This window comes from Procambarus clarkii, chromosome 26, assembly GCF_040958095.1.
Source record: "Procambarus clarkii isolate CNS0578487 chromosome 26, FALCON_Pclarkii_2.0, whole genome shotgun sequence".
Classification (NCBI taxonomy): domain Eukaryota; kingdom Metazoa; phylum Arthropoda; class Malacostraca; order Decapoda; family Cambaridae; genus Procambarus; species Procambarus clarkii.
In genome coordinates, this window is record NC_091175.1 from 29,719,354 (window position 1) to 29,742,222 (window position 22,869).

At 51.5% G+C, this 22,869-nt stretch overlaps 1 protein-coding gene across 1 annotated transcript in view; it reads right to left on the bottom strand.

Annotated features, from left to right (window-relative positions):
- The window catches only part of LOC123756888 (beta-1,3-glucan-binding protein), a 108,554-nt gene that overhangs the window by 50,308 nt on the left and 35,377 nt on the right, over positions 1-22,869 (bottom strand). The window contains 4 exon segments of the mRNA XM_045740294.2: positions 954-1,009; positions 3,406-3,473; positions 3,475-3,579; positions 13,397-13,471. Of these exon segments, the coding sequence (XP_045596250.2) occupies positions 954-1,009; positions 3,406-3,473; positions 3,475-3,579; positions 13,397-13,471 (304 nt within the window).

The following is a 22,869-nucleotide window of genomic DNA, read 5'->3' on the forward strand; positions in this document are numbered from 1 at the left end:
ACCTAGCAGTAAAATAGGTACCTGGGTGTTAGTCAGCTGTCACGGGCTGCTTCCTGGGGGTGGAGGCCTGGTCGAGGACCGGGCCGCGGGGACACTAAAGCCCCGAAATCATCTCAAGATAACCTCAAGATAACCAAATGGCCACACCTGTCACTCACCTGGCCACACCTGTTACCCGGCCACACCTGTCACTCATCTGGTCACACACCTTGTCACTCACCTGGCCACACCTGTCACTCACCTGGCCACACACCTGTCACTCACCTGGCCACACACCTGTCACTCACCTGGCCACACACCTGTCACTCACCCGGCCACACCTGTCACTCACCCGGCCACACCTGTCACTCACCCGGGAACACCTGTCACTCATCTAGCCACACTTGTCACTCACCTGGCCACACCTGTCACTCACCCGGCCACACCTGTCACTCACCTGGCCACACACCTGTCACTCACCCGGCCACACCTGTCACTCACCTGGCCACACACCTGTCACTCACCTGGCCACACACCTGTCACTCACCTGGCCACACACCTGTCACTCACCCGGCCACACCTGTCACTCACCTGGCCACACACCTGTCACTCACCCGGCCACACCTGTCACTCACCTGGCCACACCTGTCACTCACCTGGCCACACCTGTCACTCACTTGGCCACACACCTGTCACTCACCTGGCCACACCTGTCACTCACCTGGCCACACACCTGTCACTCACCTGGCCACACACCTGTCACTCACCTGGCCACACACCTGTCACTCACCTGGCCACACACCTGTCACTCACCTGGCCACACACCTGTCACTCACCTGGCCACACACCTGTCACTCACCTGGCCACACACCTGTCACTCACCTGGTCACACACCTGTCACTCACCTGGCCACACACCTGTCACTCACCTGGCCACACACCTGTCACTCACCTGGCCACACACCTGTCACTCACCTGGCCACAACCAGTCTCCTCGGGGCATCTTGGCACGGACCTCCACGCGGCCATACCTGGGGGGAGGGGGGACCATTGTGGCCTCAACATTACATTGCAACACCAACACAAGTCAAGGTAATAACGTGCTATGCAACACAAGACTTCACTATAAACTTGCAACAGAATATAAATGTTCTTCCCCTCAATGACCTTTAGGTTCCTCCCTACATTTTTGGAAACGAGAATTATCAAAACTATCGTGGCCCCACACCTGCACCTATCATGGCCCCACACCTGCACCTATCATGGTCCCTACGCCAGCACGTATCATGGCCCCCACACCTGCACCTATCATGGCCCCACACCTGCACCTATCATGGTCCCTACGCCAGCACGTATCATGGCCCCCACACCTGCACCTATCATGGCCCCACACCTGCACCTATCATGGCCCCACACCTGCACCTATCATGGTCCCTACACCAGCACGTATCATGGCCCCCACACCTGTACCTATCATGGCCCCACACCTGCACCTATCATGGCCCCACACCTGCACCTATCATGGCCCCACACAAGCACCAATCATGGCCCTCCACACTTGCACATATCAAGGCCCCACACCAGAACCTATCACGGCCCCACACCTGCACCTGTCATGGCTCCTACACCTGCACCTATCATGGCCCCATACCTGCACCTATCATGGCCCCACACCTGCACCTGTCATGGCTCCTACACCTGCACCTATCATGGCCCATATCCAGTACCTATCATGGCACGTCACCATCACACTATCATGGCCCCACACCTGCACCTATCATAGCCCCCACACCTGCGCCTATCATGGCCACACACCAGCACCAATCATAGCCCCCACACCTGCACCTATCATAACCTCACACCTACACCTATCATTGCCTCTCACCAGCACCTATCATGGCCCCCACACCTGTCCCTATCATGACCCCACACCAGCACCCATTTTTGCCCCACACCTGCACCTCTCATGGCCCCACACCTGCAAATATCATGGCCCCACACCAGCACCTAGCATGGCCCCAAACTAGCAACTCTCGTGGTCCCACACCTGCACCAATCATGGCCCCACACCAGCACCTATCACGGCCCCACACCAGCACCTATCATGGCCCCCACACCTGTACCTATCATGGCCCCACACCAGCACCCATCGTTACCCACACCTGCACCTCTCATGACCCCACACCTGCACCTATCATGGCGCCACACCAGCACCTAGCATTGCCCCACACCTGTACCTATCATGGCCCACACCAGCAACTATCATGGCGCCACACCAGCACCTAGCATTGCCCCACACCTGTACCTATCATGGCCCACACCAGCAACTATCATGGCGCCACACCAGCACATATCACGGCCCCAAACCATCACCTATCATGGCCTCAAACCATTACCTATCATGGCCCCACACCTGCACCTATCATGGCCCAACACTTGCACCTATCATGGCCCCCACACCAGAATCTATCATGGTCCAACACCTACACCTATCGCGGTCCCACACCAACATCTATCAGACCCACCCCCCCCCACACAAGCACCTATCATGGCCCCACACCTGCACCTATCATGGCCCCACACCTGCACCTATCATGGCCCCACACAAGCACCTATCATGGCCCTCCACACAGGCACCTATCATGGCCCCACACCCGCACCTATCATGGCCCCCACACAGGCACCTATCATGGCCCCATACCCGCACCTACCATGGCCCCCACACAGGCACCTATCATGGCCCCATACCCGCACCTATCATGGCCCCCACACAGGCACCTATCATGGCCTCATACCCGCACCTATCATGGCCCCCACACCTGCACCTATCATGGCCCCACACCCGCACCTATCATGGCCACCACACAGGCACCTATCATGGCCCCATACCCGCACCTATCATGGCCCAACACCTGTACCTATCATGGCCCCACACCTGTACCTTTCATGGCCCCACACCTGTACCTGGGAGGACGGGCTGGAGCTGTTACACACGACTCACAACTGATGACGTTCGAACATTTCTCGAAGCCTCGCTGACGCCCTGTGTTCGAGCCACCATCTATGAAAGCTTCACCCACGTACTTCAAGTAGAAATAATCGCCAACAGAACCTAAACACCTAATCTAACCTACGTCTAACTATAAATAGAATTTTTATGTATATATATATATATATATATATATATATATATATATATATATATATATATATATATATATATAATATATATATATATATATATATATATATATATATATATATATATATATATATATATACATATATATCTTAGAACAAACCAATTCTTAATACACAGTATGTATATATTGATGATTGTGTCTGGGGGAGGAGGGCCGCTGCTTTAACGAGCCCCGCCCGAGGAGGTGTTAGAAAGCCCCTGGGACAAGCGACTGTGAGCACCCACCTGAAGGCGAAGGAGGGGAGGGTCCTGAGCCTGGCGCTCATGATGGGGTTGAGGATGTTAGTCGGGGTCGCCGGTGCGCCAACAGCCGTAGTTGGCGCTCTCCGTGCACGCCTCACCCAGGTTCAGCTCACCGCTCCTCAGGAACTCCTCGGACTTCCAGTTGGACGTCAGTTGCTGTGATCCAGAATAATGTTAAAATGTAGAGTGATGGAGAGTGGTAGAGGGTGAGGGGGAGAGTGGTAGAGGGTGAGGGGGAGAGTGGTAGAGGGTGAGGGGGAGTGTGGTAGAGGGTGAGGGGGAGTGTGGTAGAGGGTGAGGGGGAGTGTGGTAGAGGGTGAGGGGGAGTGTGGTAGAGGGTGAGGGGGAGTGTGGTAGAGGGTGAGGGGGAGTGTGGTAGAGGGTGAGGGGGAGTGTGGTAGAGGGTGAGGGGGGAGAGTGGTAGAGGGTGAGGGGGAGTGTGGTAGAGGGTGAGGGGGAGTGTGGTAGAGGGTGAGGGGGGAGAGTGGTAGAGGGTGAGGGGGAGTGTGGTAGAGGGTGAGAGGGAGTGTGGTAGAGGGTGAGGGGGAGTGTGGTAGAGGGTGAGGGGGAGTGTGGTAGAGGGTGAGGGGGAGTGTGGTAGAGGGTGAGGGGGAGTGTGGTAGAGGGTGAGGGGGAGAGTGGTAGAGGGTGAGGGGGAGTGTGGTAGAGGGTGAGGGGGAGTGTGGTAGAGGGTGAGGGGGAGTGTGGTAGAGGGTGAGGGGGAGTGTGGTAGAGGGTGAGGGGGAGTGTGGTAGAGGGTGAGGGGGAGAGTGGTAGAGGGTGAGGGGGAGAGTGGTAGAGGGTGAGGGGGAGTGTGGTAGAAGGTGAGGGGGAGTGTGGTAGAGGGTGAGGGGGAGTGTGGTAGAGGGTGAGGGGGAGTGTGGTAGAGGGTGAGGGGGGAGAGTGGTAGAGGGTGAGGGGGAGTGTGGTAGAGGGTGAGGGGGAGTGTGGTAGAGGGTGAGGGGGAGTGTGGTAGAGGGTGAGGGGGAGAGTGGTAGAGGGTGAGGGGGAGAGTGGTAGAGGGTGAGGGGGAGAGTGGTAGAGGGTGAGGGGGAGTGTGGTAGAGGGTGAGGGGGAGTGTGGTAGAGGGTGAGGGGGAGAGTGGTAGAGGGTGAGGGGGAGAGTGGTAGAGGGTGAGGGGGAGAGTGGTAGAGGGTGAGGGGGGAGAGTGGTAGAGGGTGAGGGGGAGAGTGGTAGAGGGTGAGGGGGAGAGTGGTAGAGGGTGAGGGGGAGAGTGGTAGAGGGTGAGGGGGAGTGGTAGAGGGTGAGGGGGAGTGTGGTAGAGGGTGAGGGGGAGTGTGGTAGAGGGTGAGGGGGAGTGTGGTAGAGGGTGAGGGGAGTGTGGTAGAGGGTGAGGGGGAGTGTGGTAGAGGGTGAGGGGAGTGTGGTAGAGGGTGAGGGAGAGTGTGGTAGAGGGTGAGGGGGAGTGTGGTAGAGGGTGAGGGGGAGAGTGGTAGAGGGTGAGGGGGAGAGTGGTAGAGGGTGAGGGGGAGAGTGGTAGAGGGTGAGGGGGAGAGTGGTAGAGGGTGAGGGGGAGAGTGGTAGAGGGTGAGGGGGAGTGTGGTAGAAGGTGAGGGGGAGTGTGGTAGAGGGTGAGGGGGAGTGTGGTAGAGGGTGAGGGAGAGTGTGGTAGAGGGTGAGGGGGGAGTGTGGTAGAGGGTGAGGGGGAGAGTGGTAGAGGGTGAGGGGGAGTGTGGTAGAGGGTGAGGGGGAGTGTGGTAGAGGGTGAGGGGAGTGTGGTAGAGGGTGAGGGGGAGTGTGGTAGAGGGTGAGGGGAGTGTGGTAGAGGGTGAGGGAGAGTGTGGTAGAGGGTGAGGGGGAGTGTGGTAGAGGGTGAGGGGGAGAGTGGTAGAGGGTGAGGGGGAGAGTGGTAGAGGGTGAGGGGGAGAGTGGTAGAGGGTGAGGGGGAGAGTGGTAGAGGGTGAGGGGGAGAGTGGTAGAGGGTGAGGGGGAGTGTGGTAGAAGGTGAGGGGGAGTGTGGTAGAGGGTGAGGGGGAGTGTGGTAGAGGGTGAGGGAGAGTGTGGTAGAGGGTGAGGGGGGAGTGTGGTAGAGGGTGAGGGGGAGAGTGGTAGAGGGTGAGGGGGAGTGTGGTAGAGGGTGAGGGGGAGTGTGGTAGAGGGTGAGGGGGAGTGTGGTAGAGGGTGAGGGGGAGTGTGGTAGAGGGTGAGGGGGAGTGTGGTAGAGGGTGAGGGGGAGTGTGGTAGAGGGTGAGGGGGGAGAGTGGTAGAGGGTGAGGGGGAGTGTGGTAGAGGGTGAGGGGGAGTGTGGTAGAGGGTGAGGGGGGAGAGTGGTAGAGGGTGAGGGGGAGTGTGGTAGAGGGTGAGAGGGAGTGTGGTAGAGGGTGAGGGGGAGTGTGGTAGAGGGTGAGGGGGAGTGTGGTAGAGGGTGAGGGGGAGTGTGGTAGAGGGTGAGGGGGAGTGTGGTAGAGGGTGAGGGGGAGTGTGGTAGAGGGTGAGGGGGAGTGTGGTAGAGGGTGAGGGGGAGTGTGGTAGAGGGTGAGGGGGAGTGTGGTAGAGGGTGAGGGGGAGTGTGGTAGAGGGTGAGGGGGAGTGTGGTAGAGGGTGAGGGGGAGAGTGGTAGAGGGTGAGGGGGAGAGTGGTAGAGGGTGAGGGGGAGTGTGGTAGAAGGTGAGGGGGAGTGTGGTAGAGGGTGAGGGGGAGTGTGGTAGAGGGTGAGGGGGAGTGTGGTAGAGGGTGAGGGGGGAGAGTGGTAGAGGGTGAGGGGGAGTGTGGTAGAGGGTGAGGGGGAGTGTGGTAGAGGGTGAGGGGGAGTGTGGTAGAGGGTGAGGGGGAGAGTGGTAGAGGGTGAGGGGGAGAGTGGTAGAGGGTGAGGGGGAGAGTGGTAGAGGGTGAGGGGGAGTGTGGTAGAGGGTGAGGGGGAGTGTGGTAGAGGGTGAGGGGGAGAGTGGTAGAGGGTGAGGGGGAGAGTGGTAGAGGGTGAGGGGGAGAGTGGTAGAGGGTGAGGGGGGAGAGTGGTAGAGGGTGAGGGGGAGAGTGGTAGAGGGTGAGGGGGAGAGTGGTAGAGGGTGAGGGGGAGAGTGGTAGAGGGTGAGGGGGAGTGGTAGAGGGTGAGGGGGAGTGTGGTAGAGGGTGAGGGGGAGTGTGGTAGAGGGTGAGGGGGAGTGTGGTAGAGGGTGAGGGGAGTGTGGTAGAGGGTGAGGGGGAGTGTGGTAGAGGGTGAGGGGGAGTGTGGTAGAGGGTGAGGGAGAGTGTGGTAGAGGGTGAGGGGGAGTGTGGTAGAGGGTGAGGGGGAGAGTGGTAGAGGGTGAGGGGGAGAGTGGTAGAGGGTGAGGGGGAGAGTGGTAGAGGGTGAGGGGGAGAGTGGTAGAGGGTGAGGGGGAGAGTGGTAGAGGGTGAGGGGGAGTGTGGTAGAAGGTGAGGGGGAGTGTGGTAGAGGGTGAGGGGGAGTGTGGTAGAGGGTGAGGGAGAGTGTGGTAGAGGGTGAGGGGGAGTGTGGTAGAGGGTGAGGGGGAGAGTGGTAGAGGGTGAGGGGGAGTGTGGTAGAGGGTGAGGGGGAGTGTGGTAGAGGGTGAGGGGAGTGTGGTAGAGGGTGAGGGGGAGTGTGGTAGAGGGTGAGGGGAGTGTGGTAGAGGGTGAGGGAGAGTGTGGTAGAGGGTGAGGGGGAGTGTGGTAGAGGGTGAGGGGGAGAGTGGTAGAGGGTGAGGGGGAGAGTGGTAGAGGGTGAGGGGGAGAGTGGTAGAGGGTGAGGGGGAGAGTGGTAGAGGGTGAGGGGGAGAGTGGTAGAGGGTGAGGGGGAGTGTGGTAGAAGGTGAGGGGGAGTGTGGTAGAGGGTGAGGGGGAGTGTGGTAGAGGGTGAGGGAGAGTGTGGTAGAGGGTGAGGGGGGAGTGTGGTAGAGGGTGAGGGGGAGAGTGGTAGAGGGTGAGGGGGAGTGTGGTAGAGGGTGAGGGGGAGTGTGGTAGAGGATGAGGGGGAGTGTGGTAGAGGGTGAGGGGGAGAGTGGTAGAGGGTGAGGGGGAGAGTGGTAGAGGGTGAGGGGGAGAGTGGTAGAGGGTGAGGGGGAGAGTGGTAGAGGGTGAGGGGGAGTGTGGTAGAGGGTGAGGGGGAGTGTGGTAGAGGGTGAGGGGGAGAGTGGTAGAGGGTGAGGGGGAGAGTGGTAGAGGGTGAGGGGGAGAGTGGTAGAGGGTGAGGGGGAGTGTGGTAGAGGGTGAGGGGGAGAGTGGTAGAGGGTGAGGGGGAGAGTGGTAGAGGGTGAGGGGGAGTGTGGTAGAGGGTGAGGGGGAGTGTGGTAGAGGGTGAGGGGGAGAGTGGTAGAGGGTGAGGGGGAGAGTGGTAGAGGGTGAGGGGGAGAGTGGTAGAGGGTGAGGGGGGAGAGTGGTAGAGGGTGAGGGGGAGTGTGGTAGAGGGTGAGGGGAGTGTGGTAGAGGGTGAGGGGGAGAGTGGTAGAGGGTGAGGGGGAGTGTGGTAGAGGGTGAGGGGGAGTGTGGTAGAGGGTGAGGGGGAGAGTGGTAGAGGGTGAGGGGGAGAGTGGTAGAGGGTGAGGGGGAGAGTGGTAGAGGGTGAGGGGGAGAGTGGTAGAGGGTGAGGGGGAGAGTGGTAGAGGGTGAGGGGGAGAGTGGTAGAGGGTGAGGGGAGAGTGGTAGAGGGTGAGGGGGAGTGGTAGAGGGTGAGGGGGAGTGTGGTAGAGGGTGAGGGGGAGTGTGGTAGAGGGTGAGGGGGAGTGTGGTAGAGGGTGAGGGGAGTGTGGTAGAGGGTGAGGGGGAGTGTGGTAGAGGGTGAGGGGAGTGTGGTAGAGGGTGAGGGAGAGTGTGGTAGAGGGTGAGGGGAGTGTGGTAGAGGGTGAGGGGGAGAGTGGTAGAGGGTGAGGGGGAGAGTGGTAGAGGGTGAGGGGGAGAGTGGTAGAGGGTGAGGGGGAGAGTGGTAGAGGGTGAGGGGGAGAGTGGTAGAGGGTGAGGGGGAGTGTGGTAGAAGGTGAGGGGGAGTGTGGTAGAGGGTGAGGGGGAGTGTGGTAGAGGGTGAGGGAGAGTGTGGTAGAGGGTGAGGGGGGAGTGTGGTAGAGGGTGAGGGGGAGAGTGGTAGAGGGTGAGGGGGAGTGTGGTAGAGGGTGAGGGGGAGTGTGGTAGAGGATGAGGGGGAGTGTGGTAGAGGGTGAGGGGGAGAGTGGTAGAGGGTGAGGGGGAGAGTGGTAGAGGGTGAGGGGGAGAGTGGTAGAGGGTGAGGGGGAGAGTGGTAGAGGGTGAGGGGGAGAGTGGTAGAGGGTGAGGGGGAGTGTGGTAGAGGGTGAGGGGGAGTGTGGTAGAGGGTGAGGCGAAGAGTGGTAGAGGGTGAGGGGGAGAGTGGTAGAGGGTGAGGGGGAGAGTGGTAGAGGGTGAGGGAGAGTGTGGTAGAGGGTGAGGGGGAGAGTGGTAGAGGGTGAGGGGGAGAGTGGTAGAGGGTGAGGGGGAGTGTGGTAGAGGGTGAGGGGGAGTGTGGTAGAGGGTGAGGGGGAGAGTGGTAGAGGGTGAGGGGGAGAGTGGTAGAGGGTGAGGGGAGAGTGGTAGAGGGTGAGGGGGGAGAGTGGTAGAGGGTGAGGGGGAGTGTGGTAGAGGGTGAGGGGGAGTGTGGTAGAGGGTGAGGGGGAGTGTGGTAGAGGGTGAGGGGGAGAGTGGTAGAGGGTGAGGGGGAGTGTGGTAGAGGGTGAGGGGGAGTGTGGTAGAGGGTGAGGGGGAGTGTGGTAGAGGGTGAGGGGAGTGTGGTAGAGGGTGAGGGGGAGTGTGGTAGAGGGTGAGGGGAGTGTGGTAGAGGGTGAGGGAGAGTGTGGTAGAGGGTGAGGGGGAGTGTGGTAGAGGGTGAGGGAGAGTGTGGTAGAGGGTGAGGGGGAGTGTGGTAGAGGGTGAGGGGGAGTGTGGTAGAGGGTGAGGGGAGTGTGGTAGAGGGTGAGGGGGAGTGTGGTAGAGGGTGAGGGGAGTGTGGTAGAGTGTGAGGGAGAGTGTGGTAGAGGGTGAGGGGGAGTGTGGTAGAGGGTGAGGGGGAGAGTGGTAGAGGGTGAAGGGGAGAGTGGTAGAGGGTGAGGGGGAGAGTGGTAGAGGGTGAGGGGGAGAGTGGTAGAGGGTGAGGGGGAGAGTGGTAGAGGGTGAGGGGGAGTGTGGTAGAGGGTGAGGGGGAGTGTGGTAGAGGGTGAGGGGGAGTGTGGTAGAGGGTGAGGGAGAGTGTGGTAGAGGGTGAGGGGGAGTGTGGTAGAGGGTGAGGGGGAGTGTGGTAGAGGGTGAGGGAGAGTGTGGTAGAGGGTGAGGGGGGAGTGTGGTAGAGGGTGAGGAAGAGAGTGGTAGAGGGTGAGGGGGAGTGTGGTAGAGGGTGAGGGGGAGTGTGGTAGAGGGTGAGGGGGAGAGTGGTAGAGGGTGACGGGGAGAGTGGTAGAGGGTGAGGGGGAGTGTGGTAGAGGGTGAGGGGGAGTGTGATAGAGGGTGAGGGGGAGTGTGGTAGAGGGTGAGGGGGAGTGTGGTAGAGGGTGAGGGGGAGTGTGATAGAGGGTGAGGGGGAGTGTGGTAGAGGGTGTGGGGGGGGGGTGGGGTAGAGGGTGAGGGGGAGTGTGGTAGAGGGTGAGGGGGAGTGTGGTAGAGGGTGAGGGGGAGTGTGGTAGAGGGTGAGGGGGGAGTGTGGTAGAGGGTGAGGGAGAGGGTGGTAGAGGGTGAAGGGGAGTGTGGTAGAGGGTGAGGGGGGAGTGTGGTAGAGGGTGAGGGGGAGTGTGGTAGAGGGTGAGGGGGAGAGTGGTAGAGGGTGAGGGGGAGAGTGGTAGAGGGTGAGGGGGAGTGTGGTAGAGGGTGAGGGGGAGTGTGGTAGAGGGTGAGGGAGAGAGTGGTAGAGGGTGAGGGAGAGTGTGGTAGAGGGTGAGGGGGAGTGTGGTAGTGGGTGAGGGGGAGTGTGGTAGAGGGTGAGGGGGAGTGTGGTAGAGGGTGAGGGGGGAGTGTGGTAGAGGGTGAGGGGGAATGTGGTAGAGGGTGAGGGGGGAGTGTGGTAGAGGGTGAGGGGGAGAGTGTGGTAGAGGGTGAGGGAGAGTGTGGTAGAGGGTGAGGGGGAGTGTGGTAGTGGGTGAGGGGGAGTGTGGTAGAGGGTGAGGGGGAGTGTGGTTGAGGGTGAGGGGGAGTGTGGTAGAGGGTGAGGGGGGAGTGTGGTAGAGGGTGAGGGAGAGTGTGGTAGAGGGTAAGGGGGAGTGTGGTAGAGGGTGAGGGGGGAGTGTGGTAGAGGGTGAGGGGGGAGTGTGGTAGAGGGTGAGGGAGAGTGTGGTAGAGGGTGAGGGGGAGTGTGGTAGAGGGTGAGGGGGGAGTGTGGTAGAGGGTGAGGGAGAGTGTGGTAGAGGGTGAGGGGGAGAGTAGTAGAGGGTGAGGGGGAGTGTGGTACAGGGGGAGAGTGGTAGAGGGTGAGGGGGAGAGTGATAGAGGGTGAGGGGGAGTGTGGTACAGGGGGAGAGTGGTAGAGGGTGAGGGGGAGTGTGGTAGAGGGTGAAGGGGAGTGTGGTAGAGGGTGAGGGGGAGTGTGGTAAAGGGTGAGGGGGAGAGTGGTAGAGGGTGAGGGGGAGTATGGTAGAGGGTGAGGGGGAGTGTGGTAGAGGGTGAGGGGGAGAGTGGTAGAGGGTGAGGGGGAGTGTGGTAGAGGGTGAGGGGGAGTGTGGTAGAGGGTGAGGGGGAGTATGGTAGAGGGTGAGGGGGAGTGTGGTAGAGGGTGAGGGGGAGAGTGGTAGAGGGTGAGGGGGAGTATGGTAGAGGGTGAGGGGGAGTGTGGTAGAGGGTGTGGGGGAGAGTGGTAGAGGGTGAGGGGGAGTATGGTAGAGGGTGAGAGGGAGTGTGGTAGAGGGTGAGGGGGAGAGTGGTAGAGGGTGAGGGGGAGTGTGGTAGAGGGTGAGGGGGAGTATGGTAGAGGGTGAGGGGGAGTGTGGTAGAGGGTGAGGGGGAGAGTGGTAGATGGTTAGGGGGAGTATGGTAGAGGGTGAGGGGGAGTGTGGTAAAGGGTGAGGGGGAGAGTGGTAGAGGGTGAGGGGGAGTATGGTAGAGGGTGAGGGGGAGTGTGGTAGTGGGTGAGGGGGAGTGTGGTAGAGGGTGAGGGAGAGTGTGGTAGTGGGTGAGGGGGGAGTGTGGTAGTGGGTGAGGGGAAGTGTTGTAGAGGGTGAGGGGGAGTGTGGTAGTGGGTGAGGGGGAGTGTGGTAGAGGGTGAGGGGGAGTGTGGTAGAGGGTAAGGGGGAGTGTGGTAGTGGGTGAGGGGGAGTGTGGTAGAGGGTGAGGGGGAGTGTGGTAGAGGGTGAGGGGGAGTGTGGTAGAGGGTGAGGGGGAGTGTGGTAGTGGGTGAGGGGGAGAGTGGTAGAGGGTGACGGGGAGTGTGGTAGAGGGTGAGGGGGAGTGTTGTAGAGGGTGAGGGGGAGTGTGGTAGTGGGTGAGGGGGAGTGTGGTAGAGGGTGAGGGGGAGTGTGGTAGAGGGTGAGGGGGAGTGTGGTAGAGGGTGAGGGGGAGTGTGGTAGAGGGTGAGGGGAGAGAGGTAGAGGGGGAGCGAGACGGTGGAGTGCGAGGGTGAATGAGAGAGTGTGAGTGTGGTGGAGGATGAGAGAGTGTGAGTGTGGTGGAGGATGAGAGAGTGTGAGTGTGGTGGAGGATGAGAGAGTGTGAGTGTGGTGGAGGATGAGAGAGTGTGAGTGTGGTGGAGGATGAGAGAGTGTGAGTGTGGTGGAGGATGAGAGAGTGTGGTAAACATAGTCAGTAAGGCGCAGGTTGGGGTTATCACAACGATGTTGTGTGAGTCATAACAGCGGCTCCAAGGTGGACTAAAATACTAAACCTAAGGCCGGCCACACACGTGCAGTTTTAACTGACAGATATGACTGTTCAGTTATAACTGTCACAGTTCAAACTGACGTCAGTTAAAAATGAAATGCACACACACACGCACAGTTCAATCCCTCAGTTTTACTATGGATTCCGAGGAGTATGATCTTGGCGCTCTTGGTGTATTCTTGGCATTTGTCGCAGTTTAACTGTACAGTTCTGTTGAACTGACGAAATGAGCAACTGAGATACCCACACACGTGCAGTTTTAACTGACAGTTTTAACTGAACAGTTATAACTGTCAGTTAAAACTGCAGGTGTGTGGCCGGCCTTAGACTGGAAACCAAACAATTCTGGGTTGAAATAAAGGGATTGGTGCCTGCGCGCTGACCGTATATTGACTAGACCAAGAGTGAGTTCACTTGAAGATGTAATCACTGGAGCACTAACTTGGGACAGAAGAGCTTCCATTAGCAACAGGTGGACCCATTATGCAATAAACGCTTTTAATACATTCGAGATCACAAATACAGTAATTGTATAATTCCTTCACAATCAATTATACAATCCCTGAGATGGGTGTCGACGAAGTACATAGAGACTCCGTTATACAAGCCCTTGGGCGTACCTGCCACCAGGCTAGGATGTTGGCAGCAAGCCTGGCAGCTGACAACTTCTCACAGGGATAAGTAGACCGGCAGATGGTGTACTGCTAAGGAGAGGCGAGGAACCAGGTAGGTAATTCCTGGGGCAACAGGAACCGTTTACGTGGGTTCCGCACACGCGTTGGTGAGCCACAGCAACGCGTGGCCAGGTACAGCTAATTATCAATACTTAAGACATATATCCTTACCAGTGTAATCACCGCTATCAACTTGTATACTAGTTATTTGTTGATATAAAATTCTTCCTACAATGTGCCCTTTCAACTTACCTGTTATGTTACATTAAGGACCTGCCCGAACCGCTTGGCGTCCTTGCGGCTTTCTATGAATTTAAAAATACCAATTTTATGTAATCTCACCAACACTTTGTACCTTCTTGCAAATAAATTATTATTATTATTTTTATTATTATTATTATTATTATTATTATTATTATTATTATTATTATTACTATTATTATTATTATTATTATTATTATTATTATTATTATTATTATTATTATTATTATTATTATTATTATTATAAGAGAGACAAACAGAGAGACAAAGATATCACTCACAGGTTTGATGAAGAGTGTTGAATCACGAGTGTAACTGATGCTGCGGTTGTTGAGGTACACTTGGAACTCCCAGTTCTGGTGAGGAGCCAAGAAGGAACAACATATTCATCATTCACCTTGTCATATACCAAGCAATCTCATTTGAATTCATCAAATGTGTATTAATTATTTTATCACATCATATTTCACAGAGAAATCACATTATTGTGATATATCAATGACAAAATACACAGGAGCCGTAATGTGGATTCGAACCAAACCCTGGGAATCCCCAGATGCGCGCTCTACCCGACTACGCCACGACATGGTCAAAGAATTACAACCTGGGGTACTACTGCACCCTCGAGGACCCCCGAGGCTTCCACTGAAGCCAAACCAGGGTTTCACACAGTCTCCCCCCCCCTCCCCATTACACTCCTTACACCATCTGTCAATAGTCAGAGACGTCACATTATCGCGATATAAGATTTAGTTATATCAGTACAGAGATAGGATGTGTTCACAAATACTTGAGCGAGGGGGCTGTAACACTAGAACTGTAATATAGAAAGACCATAGATTTAACAGTGGAAGTTGGTAGTGAGTGGCAGTTGACCTGACCTGACGGGCTAGGGAGGGTGTCCCTGCCCTAAGGGATTAGTGTGTAGAAAACGGTGGCGCCAACCGCTTCCTGTGTCAAGTTATCAAACTAGGAGAATTATGAATGTATTACAGAATTAGGAGGAATTATCAATCGGGGTTAAGCTCTTATGTTAAAATTAACGTTAATTGAGATTAATGAATAAGTCTTGTATGTTAGCAAAAAAAAATTGACTTCAATCAGATCTGAAATAGGTAAAACATATTTCGTCACTGGAAAATAGGTACCTATCTTCTTGTTTGTTAAATCACGTAAATTAGGAGAATACAAGTGCTACTGAATATTGTAATTAGTCTGGCTCGAGTATCTAGATAATTCCAATTTGTTTTTTGGAATTAGAAGTCACCTTTAGTGACAAATACTGGAATTTAGTTAATAATCATTTTCAAAGATTAATCTGGCAACTAGCCTAGGGTCAACCACCCACGAGGTCAGTGTTGAGAGGTTTAGTCAGTGTGGGGTCAACTGGGAACAACACCTCTCCCTGGAGCCGGCAGCACATCGAGGCCAGGCTGTGATATTTTAAGGTAATTGTTTGTGTCTGAAGTTTTGCTACAGTGTAGAAAGTCACATTAATTGTTGTAGTTAATTTGCCAATCACTTCAGTTAGGAGAATATTGTTAGGAAGTGTTCCGATAGGGTTTTATTTATTTTTTTATTTTCTTTGATAACCTTTGATTTTAATAAATTTAGTTTAAAATATTATGGTGTTTAGTGCAATTTACAAACGGTTATTTTACATTGTACTGGACATATAACCCCATGCTTAAGACTAGGGCTCTCTCCGCAAACCTACAAGCATTTAATAACTAACATAATCCCTTTATACTTTGATTTAATTACCACACTTAACGTCAAGCTTAGCCCTCCTTTTCTGATAATTGGGGGATACATTTTCATGGTTTATGCATAATTGGCGGTACCCTGCTTCACCGTCAATTGAGGGTAGTGGGTAAATCACTCAGTGGGTAGCGGGTGTTGGCGGCGTTTCAGAGTGGTGCAGTGTAGCATAGCGGGCACCGTGTCCTTCAGCCGTGATATTTAAATTAATAAATCAATCCATTAATGTAACATCACTTGTATGTATATACCTTACCTGAATAAACATCTGAATCTGAATCTAAACGTTTAGATCTCTAGGACTTGTACTGAAGATTACACAGCACAACTGTGGTTTCTGTAGATATTTACTTAATAACGACCAGCATTTAACCAGTAAGTGAGGTTAAAGGCTGATCCCCGTTACACACCACTACTCTCACACCACCGTACACCACTACTCCCACACCACCGTACACTGTTACTCTCACACCACCGTACACTGTTACTCTCACACCACCGTACACCACTACTCCCACACCACCGTACACTGTTACTCTCACACCACCGTACACTGTTACTCTCACACCACCGTACACTGTTACTCTCACACCACCGTACACCACTACTCCCACACCACCGTACACTGTTACTCTCACACCACCGTACACTGTTACTCTCACACCACCGTACACTGTTACTCTCACACCACCGTACACTGTTACTCTCACACCACCGTACATTGTTACTCTCACACCACCGTACACCACTACTCCCACACCACCGTACACTGTTACTCTCACACCACCGTACACTGTTACTCTCACACCACCGTACACTGTTACTCTCACACCACCGTACACTGTTACTCTCACACCACCGTACACTGTTACTCTCACACCACCGTACACTGTTACTCTCACACCACCGTACACTGTTACTCTCACACCACCGTACACTGTTACTCTCACACCACCGTACACCACTACTCTCACACCACCGTACACTGTTACTCTCACACCACCGTACACTGTTACTCTCACACCATCGTACACTGTTACTCTCACACCACCGTACACTGTTACTCTCACACCACCGTACACTGTTACTCTCACACCACCGTACACTGTTACTCTCACACCACCGTACACCACTACTCTCACACCACCGTACACTGTTACTCTCACACCACCGTACACTGTTACTCTCACACCACCGTACACCACTACTCCCACACCACCGTACACTGTTACTCTCACACCACCGTACACTGTTACTCTCACACCACCGTACACTGTTACTCTCACACCACCGTACACCACTACTCCCACACCACCGTACACTGTTACTCTCACACCACCGTACACTGTTACTCTCACACCACCGTACACTGTTACTCTCACACCATCGTACACCACTACTCTCACACCACCGTACACCACTACTCTCACACCACCGTACACTGTTACTCTCACACCACCGTACACTGTTACTCTCACACCATCGTACACCACTACTCTCACACCACCGTACACTGTTACTCTCACACCACCGTACACCACTACTCTCACACCACCGTACACTGTTACTCTCACACCACCGTACACTGTTACTCTCACACCACCGTACACCACTACTCTCACACCACCGTACACTGTTACTCTCACACCACCGTACACTGTTACTCTCACACCACCGTACACTGTTACTCTCACACCACCGTACACCACTACTCTCACACCACCGTACACTGTTACTCTCACACCACCGTACACCACTACTCTCACACCACCGTACACTGTTACTCTCACACCACCGTACACTGTTACTCTCACACCATCGTACACTGTTACTCTCACACCACCGTACACTGTTACTCTCACACCATCGTACACCACTACTCTCACACCACCGTACACTGTTACTCTCACACCACCGTACACTGTTACTCTCACACCACCGTACACTGTTACTCTCACACCACCGTACACTGTTACTCTCACACCACCGTACACTGTTACTCTCACACCATCGTACACCACTACTCCCACACCACCGTACACCACTACTCACCATACCGCCGTACACCACTACTCCTGGTTGATACCTGGTTGATGGGGTTCTGAGAGTTCTTCTACTCCCCAAGCCCGGCCCGAGGCCAGGCTTGACTTGTGAGAGTTTGGTCCACCAGGCTGTTGCTTGGAGCGGCCCGCAGGCCCACATACCCACCACAGCCCGGTTGGTCCGGCACTCCTTGGAGGAATAAATCTAGTTTCCTCTTGAGGGAGTCTCGTCGTGGACGTGGTGGCGAGCAGACGTGCTTTGCTTCGCTCTGCTACTGGCGTCTGGTGGGTGGACGTGTTTGTCGTCGCTGTTGGCCGGCGTGTTGACGGATGGGCGGATAACGTCACGCTGGGGGTGGTATATGTGCCATCATGGGCTCCTACACACCTCCACTAAAGCGCAAGGAGTCCATAGGACTCAAGTTTAGTTGTCATGCTGCTCCCGACCTTGTATCCACCACGATCTTCGAAGTGTTACAGATCAAGCAGGAAGAAATATTTGGTTACCAACCACTGCCAGGGAACAGGGTGGTGTTGAAATTTGGAAACAATGTGGCATTTTCAGAGTTTCTTAAGAAGTATGATGATGACATTATAAGTTTACCTAATGGGAAAGGATCAGTACAAGTGCTTAATTTGAGCAAAACGTTTACATACGTTTCTGTGAGGGATGCGCCATTTGAAATGTTGAATGGAACTATTGTACACATACTGGAACAATATGGGAAAGTGGACAATGTTCGTTTTAATAAATATACGTATGGCCCAGGGAAAGGGTGTTTTAATGGAACACGAACAGTAAAGATGGAACTTCACCGTAATATTCCATCATCAATGTCAGTAGCAGGTCATTATATTAAGTTTATATACAATGGCCAAATGCAAACTTGTTTCAAGTGTGGGCGTACTGGTCACATGGCTGCTGCCTGCCAGGTGGAGGCATCGGAACGGATCAACATTTTTCATGAACATGACTTTCCGCCATTAATAGAGGATAGTGTATCAGGAAATGAACCCGCTGCTGTAAATACTGTAGTTCTAGGTGAGGTAGATGAAGTAACCCACAACTCTGTAAGTGAAACGTCTGTGGAAGTGACTCCCAGTGCGAATGAGGCCGGTGAAGGTAACTTAGATCAGGACGATGAAGGTAATGCAGACAAGGAGGGTGCAGGTGACACTGCTCAGGACGCTTTACCGGCTGTTGGTAGCCCTGGTGAGGGTGAGGTAAGTCTGGACACTATACATGTGGACGCCCATAACATAGGTGCTGACGCTGCGAAGAGCTGCGAGGCTGGCGGTGGTGCTGACCTTGGTGAGGTGACGATGGAACAAGTAATTGGTTGTCAACTGGATGTGGAGGATGACACAATGGTGGATAATGATGTAGAAATGTCTGTGCAGAGAGCAACTCCACCCTCTTCAGTAAGGTATGATAGAAAGGGTAGGGGTAGTGTGAGGGCTGGGGGTGTGAAGGCTAAGGGTGTGAAGGCTGGTTCTGTAACCAGTCACGGGAAGAAACGGAAAAAATTTACTCGGAGTATTGATCTGGAACGTATGAAGGACTACGCCGCTAAATTAAAAGTCTCTGAAAAAATTGAGCAGGTTGTTGCCGTTGAAGTTCACCGTGACCAAGGCCCCGAAGAGTCACCGAAACGTAGCGAGGGCACAGTACAACCGGTGAGTGAGGATCATGGTAAAGAGAACAGTGATAAGACATGGTGGGATCTTGTGGAACATGCACAGAATCGAGACGCGAGTGCAAATATTAAACTTAAACTTCGAAAAGGGAAAGATGACACTAAGATAGTGTCAAGTGAGATAATGACGGATAAAGGGTAATTTTGGTTTCTCTTCAAATTCCATTCGTGAAGCCAATTAATTTTAATTGTGCTACTTTGAACATTAATGGGCTCAATTGTAGAAATAAACAGTTGCAGCTGTTATCATTGTTTAAATATTATAATTTGGATGTACTTTTAGTGCAAGAACACAATGTACAAGATGTTAAGAAACTTGATGTGCTGCTTGATTTCTTTGAAATATTGATAAATCCAACGACTTTGTTGAAAGGTGGTACGATGATATTGATTGCTAAGCGAGCCCACATCAAGGTTCTTAATACTGAAATAGATGATAATGGTAATGTTTTATATGCGAGGATTTCCTTTTTTGACGCAATAATTCTTGTACTTAATGTGTATGCTCCCTCTGGCACCCGCAGGAAGAAAGAGAGGGAGGACTTGTTCTCTAACGAGTTATTATATTTTTTCAGAAATGATACGCGTAACGTTATTTTTGGTGGCGACTTTAATTGTGTCACTTCTATGAGAGATTGTAGCATTCAGTCGAACGCATGTGTATCTCCTGCTTTAATTACACTTTTGAAATGTATTGGTCTAAAGGATGCAAATAGCATTAACGGAGGTGTATATGAATACACATATGTTCGCCAGAATTATGGTTCTAGGCTTGACAGATTATATATGCACTCGTTACATGATAAAATTAGTTCTTGCAGTACTGTTCCGGTCAGCTTTTCAGATCACTGTATGGTTGTGGTGAAGCTTGTTATTGACGATCAGGTTAAAGTGGGGACAGGGTCATGGAAGCTCAATTGCAGTCTGTTGCAGAGTAGAGATGTAATTGATAATTTTCAAGTATTGTGGGAACATCTGGTTGGGCAAAAACGTAAGTTCAGATGTCTATTGGAGTGGTGGGACATGTGTAAAGTTGCATGCAAAAGTTTCTTCGTGAAAGTATCCAAACGAAAGGCTGCTGAAAAATATGGTCTGTTAAACTTATTCCAACAAAGACTAAAACAACTTTATGTAAAGGTCAATATGGGACTAGACAAGTATGAGGAAATTACCATTTTAAAAGACAGAATTAACAAATTGAGGGATGAAATATCTGAAGGAGTCAATGTTCGCCTCCAGATTAATGATAGGATGTATGGTGAAAAACTCTCTCCTTATTTGTTAAGTAAAGTCAAGAATAACAAGGGTACAGCACTTGTGACTAGTATTAAAGCAGGTGATGGGACGGATATGACAAATACGGATGGGATTGTATGTTATGTTTGGGGTGAATTAGAGAAATTGTACAAAAAAGTAAACGTGGACCAAGGTATGCAGGAGTATTTCCTTGGAAAATGTACACGGGTTTTAACCCTGGATGACAACACGTCATTATTGGCAGATGTAGATAAGCAGGAAGTGTGGAGTGTTGTCAAGAGTTTAAAGAAGGGTAAATCACCTGGCTGTGATGGGTTCCCGGCGGAATTTTATTTCTATCTATGGGATGTCATTGGTAAAGACTTTGTACAAGTGGTGCAGTATAGCATACTGCATAGGAAGCTTAGCATGTCACAATCTCATGGGATTATTAAGATGATACCTAAAACGGGTGATATGCATATTCTAACGAACTGGAGGCCACTTTCCCTACTAAACCAGGATTATAAAATAATATCGAAACTGTTGGCAAATAGACTTAGGATTGCAATGGATAAACTTATATCAAAGGAACAGTTTTGTGGTGTGCCTGGAAGATCTATAATCAATTGTAATAATGTAATTAGGGATGTTGTGTATTATGTGTCTGAGAATAATGTTCCTTCCTCCATGATAAACCTCGACTGGTCGAAAGCCTTTGACCGTGTTGATGTTCAGTTTGTATTAGAAATATTGGATAGGGTTGGAGTGGCACGAGAATTTATTGATTGGATCCGTATGCTTTATAAAGAGTGTCGGAGCAGCGTCTGTATCAATGGAGTCTTAAGTAAACCTTTTTCAGTTGAACGATCTGTACGTCAGGGATGTCCACGCTCAATGATTTTGTATGTTATATTTCAAGAGCCACTGTACTTGGCAATAAAAAGCAATGACTTTATTGTTCCACCTCGTCTTCCTAATGCTATGACACTTCCTGTTGTTGGTTATGCAGATGATACAACTATTTTTGTGTCGACAGAAGACTCGGTGGTGAATGTTCAGAATGAGTTAGACAACTTTGAACGAGCGACAGGTGCTGTTATTAACAAGAACAAAACGTGTATGATGGGTCTTGGCAGTTGGTGTAATAAGGTTAACTGGACAGGTTCATGGTTCAAGGTGGTGGAGTCTATTAAAGCTCTTGGGATTTGCTGGTGTAAGACATATGAAACAACATTGGTTACGAATTGGCAAGTACTATGTGGGAATATAATAGTTGCAACGAATATGTTGTCAAATAGGAAATTGACCCTGTTTCAGAAGGCTGTAATAATCAATTGCAAAATTTTGTCTAAAGTGTGGTATTTGTCTCACAGCTTTCCCATAGACAAGAAAAGTGCTATAGAGATTGACAAAACTATTTTTAGATATGTATGGTATGGTAGATACCAACCAATTAAACGAACTACCCTATGTAAAGGTAAGAAAAACGGTGGAATAGGAATACTGAATGTGTACCATAAGTCATTGGCAATCTTATGTGTTACCTTTAGAAAGGAGATAATGCAGAGGGATAGTGTAAATGCACTAGGACATTACTATTGTAAATTACGTGTTAGCTACTTGATACATATGCCAGAGTATACTGACCATGATACATATGCCAGAGTATACTGACCATGATACATATGCCAGAGTATACTGACCTTGCCTTTATTTCACCGCACTTTTATTCATGTGCACTTGATGTTCTCAGGCAGATTTGTAATATTGAAGGTTTTTTAATGATGAACAGTAAACAAGTGTATGATGTTATACTACCAAATATAGTTCCTAGAGTAGAGGAGGCATATCCACTCTTTAGCTGGCAAGTAATATGGGCAAACCTTCATGTTAAATTTATTGCCCCAAAACAACGTGAGCTGTTGTATCGCTATATTCATGAGACCCTTCCTACTAATGATAGGTTGTTGATGTTGGGCATTAAAGACGACAATAGGTGTGACCAATGTACTGAAATTGAGAATAATATGCATATATTTTATTTCTGTAAGCAGAAAGTTGTTCTTGTAAACTGGATTAGAGACACTCTTAAAGATTTATGTGGACCAAGTATTAGAGTGGAGTTAATGAGGTTTTTAATGTTTCATATTGACATAAAATGCAAGAAAATTAGGAATACAATAATTATGTTACTTTCTGATTACATTTTTTGTGTGTGGATAGGCAGGCAGGAAGGTTACTCAGTAGACAAAATATTGAAGTTCTTGCGAGGCAGGATCAGGTATAACATTTGGGGTTTAAGGCTCATGCTCGGTGATGATATGGAAAATTGGTTTACTGAGGCTTATATAAAATATATATAAATGTAATATTTTCCCCTGTATTTTAATGTAAGTTTATTCTTCAATTTTTGTAACTCGTTTATAGGGGTTTTCTAAAAAATCTTGTTCTGTACTACTGAAACACTTGTTCACTAAGAATTGTAATGTATAATTGCCTTGTAACATTTATGTATATGTAACTTATATTGTATTTTTTTAAATAAAGATAAAAAAAAAGTTTCCTCTTGAAAATGTCCACGGTTGTTCCGGCAATATTTCTTATGCTTGCTGGGAGGACGTTGAACAACCGTGGACCTCTGATGTTCATACAGTGTTCTCTGATTGTGCCTATGGCACCTCTGCTCTTCACTGGTTCTATTCTACATTTTCTTCCATATCGTTCACTCCAGTACGTTGTTATTTTACTGTGTAGATTTTTTACTTGGTCCTCCAGTATCTTCCAGGTGTATATTATTTGATATTTCTCTCGTCTTCTTTCTAGTGAGTATATTTGGAGGGCTTTGAGACGATCCCAATAATTTAGGTGCTTTATTGCGTCTATGCGTGCCGTATATGTTCTCTGTATTCCCTCTATTTCAGCAATCTCTCCTGCTCTGAAGGGGATAGTGAGTACTGAGCAGTACTCAAGACGGGACAACACAAGTGACTTGAAGAGTACAACCATTGTGATGGG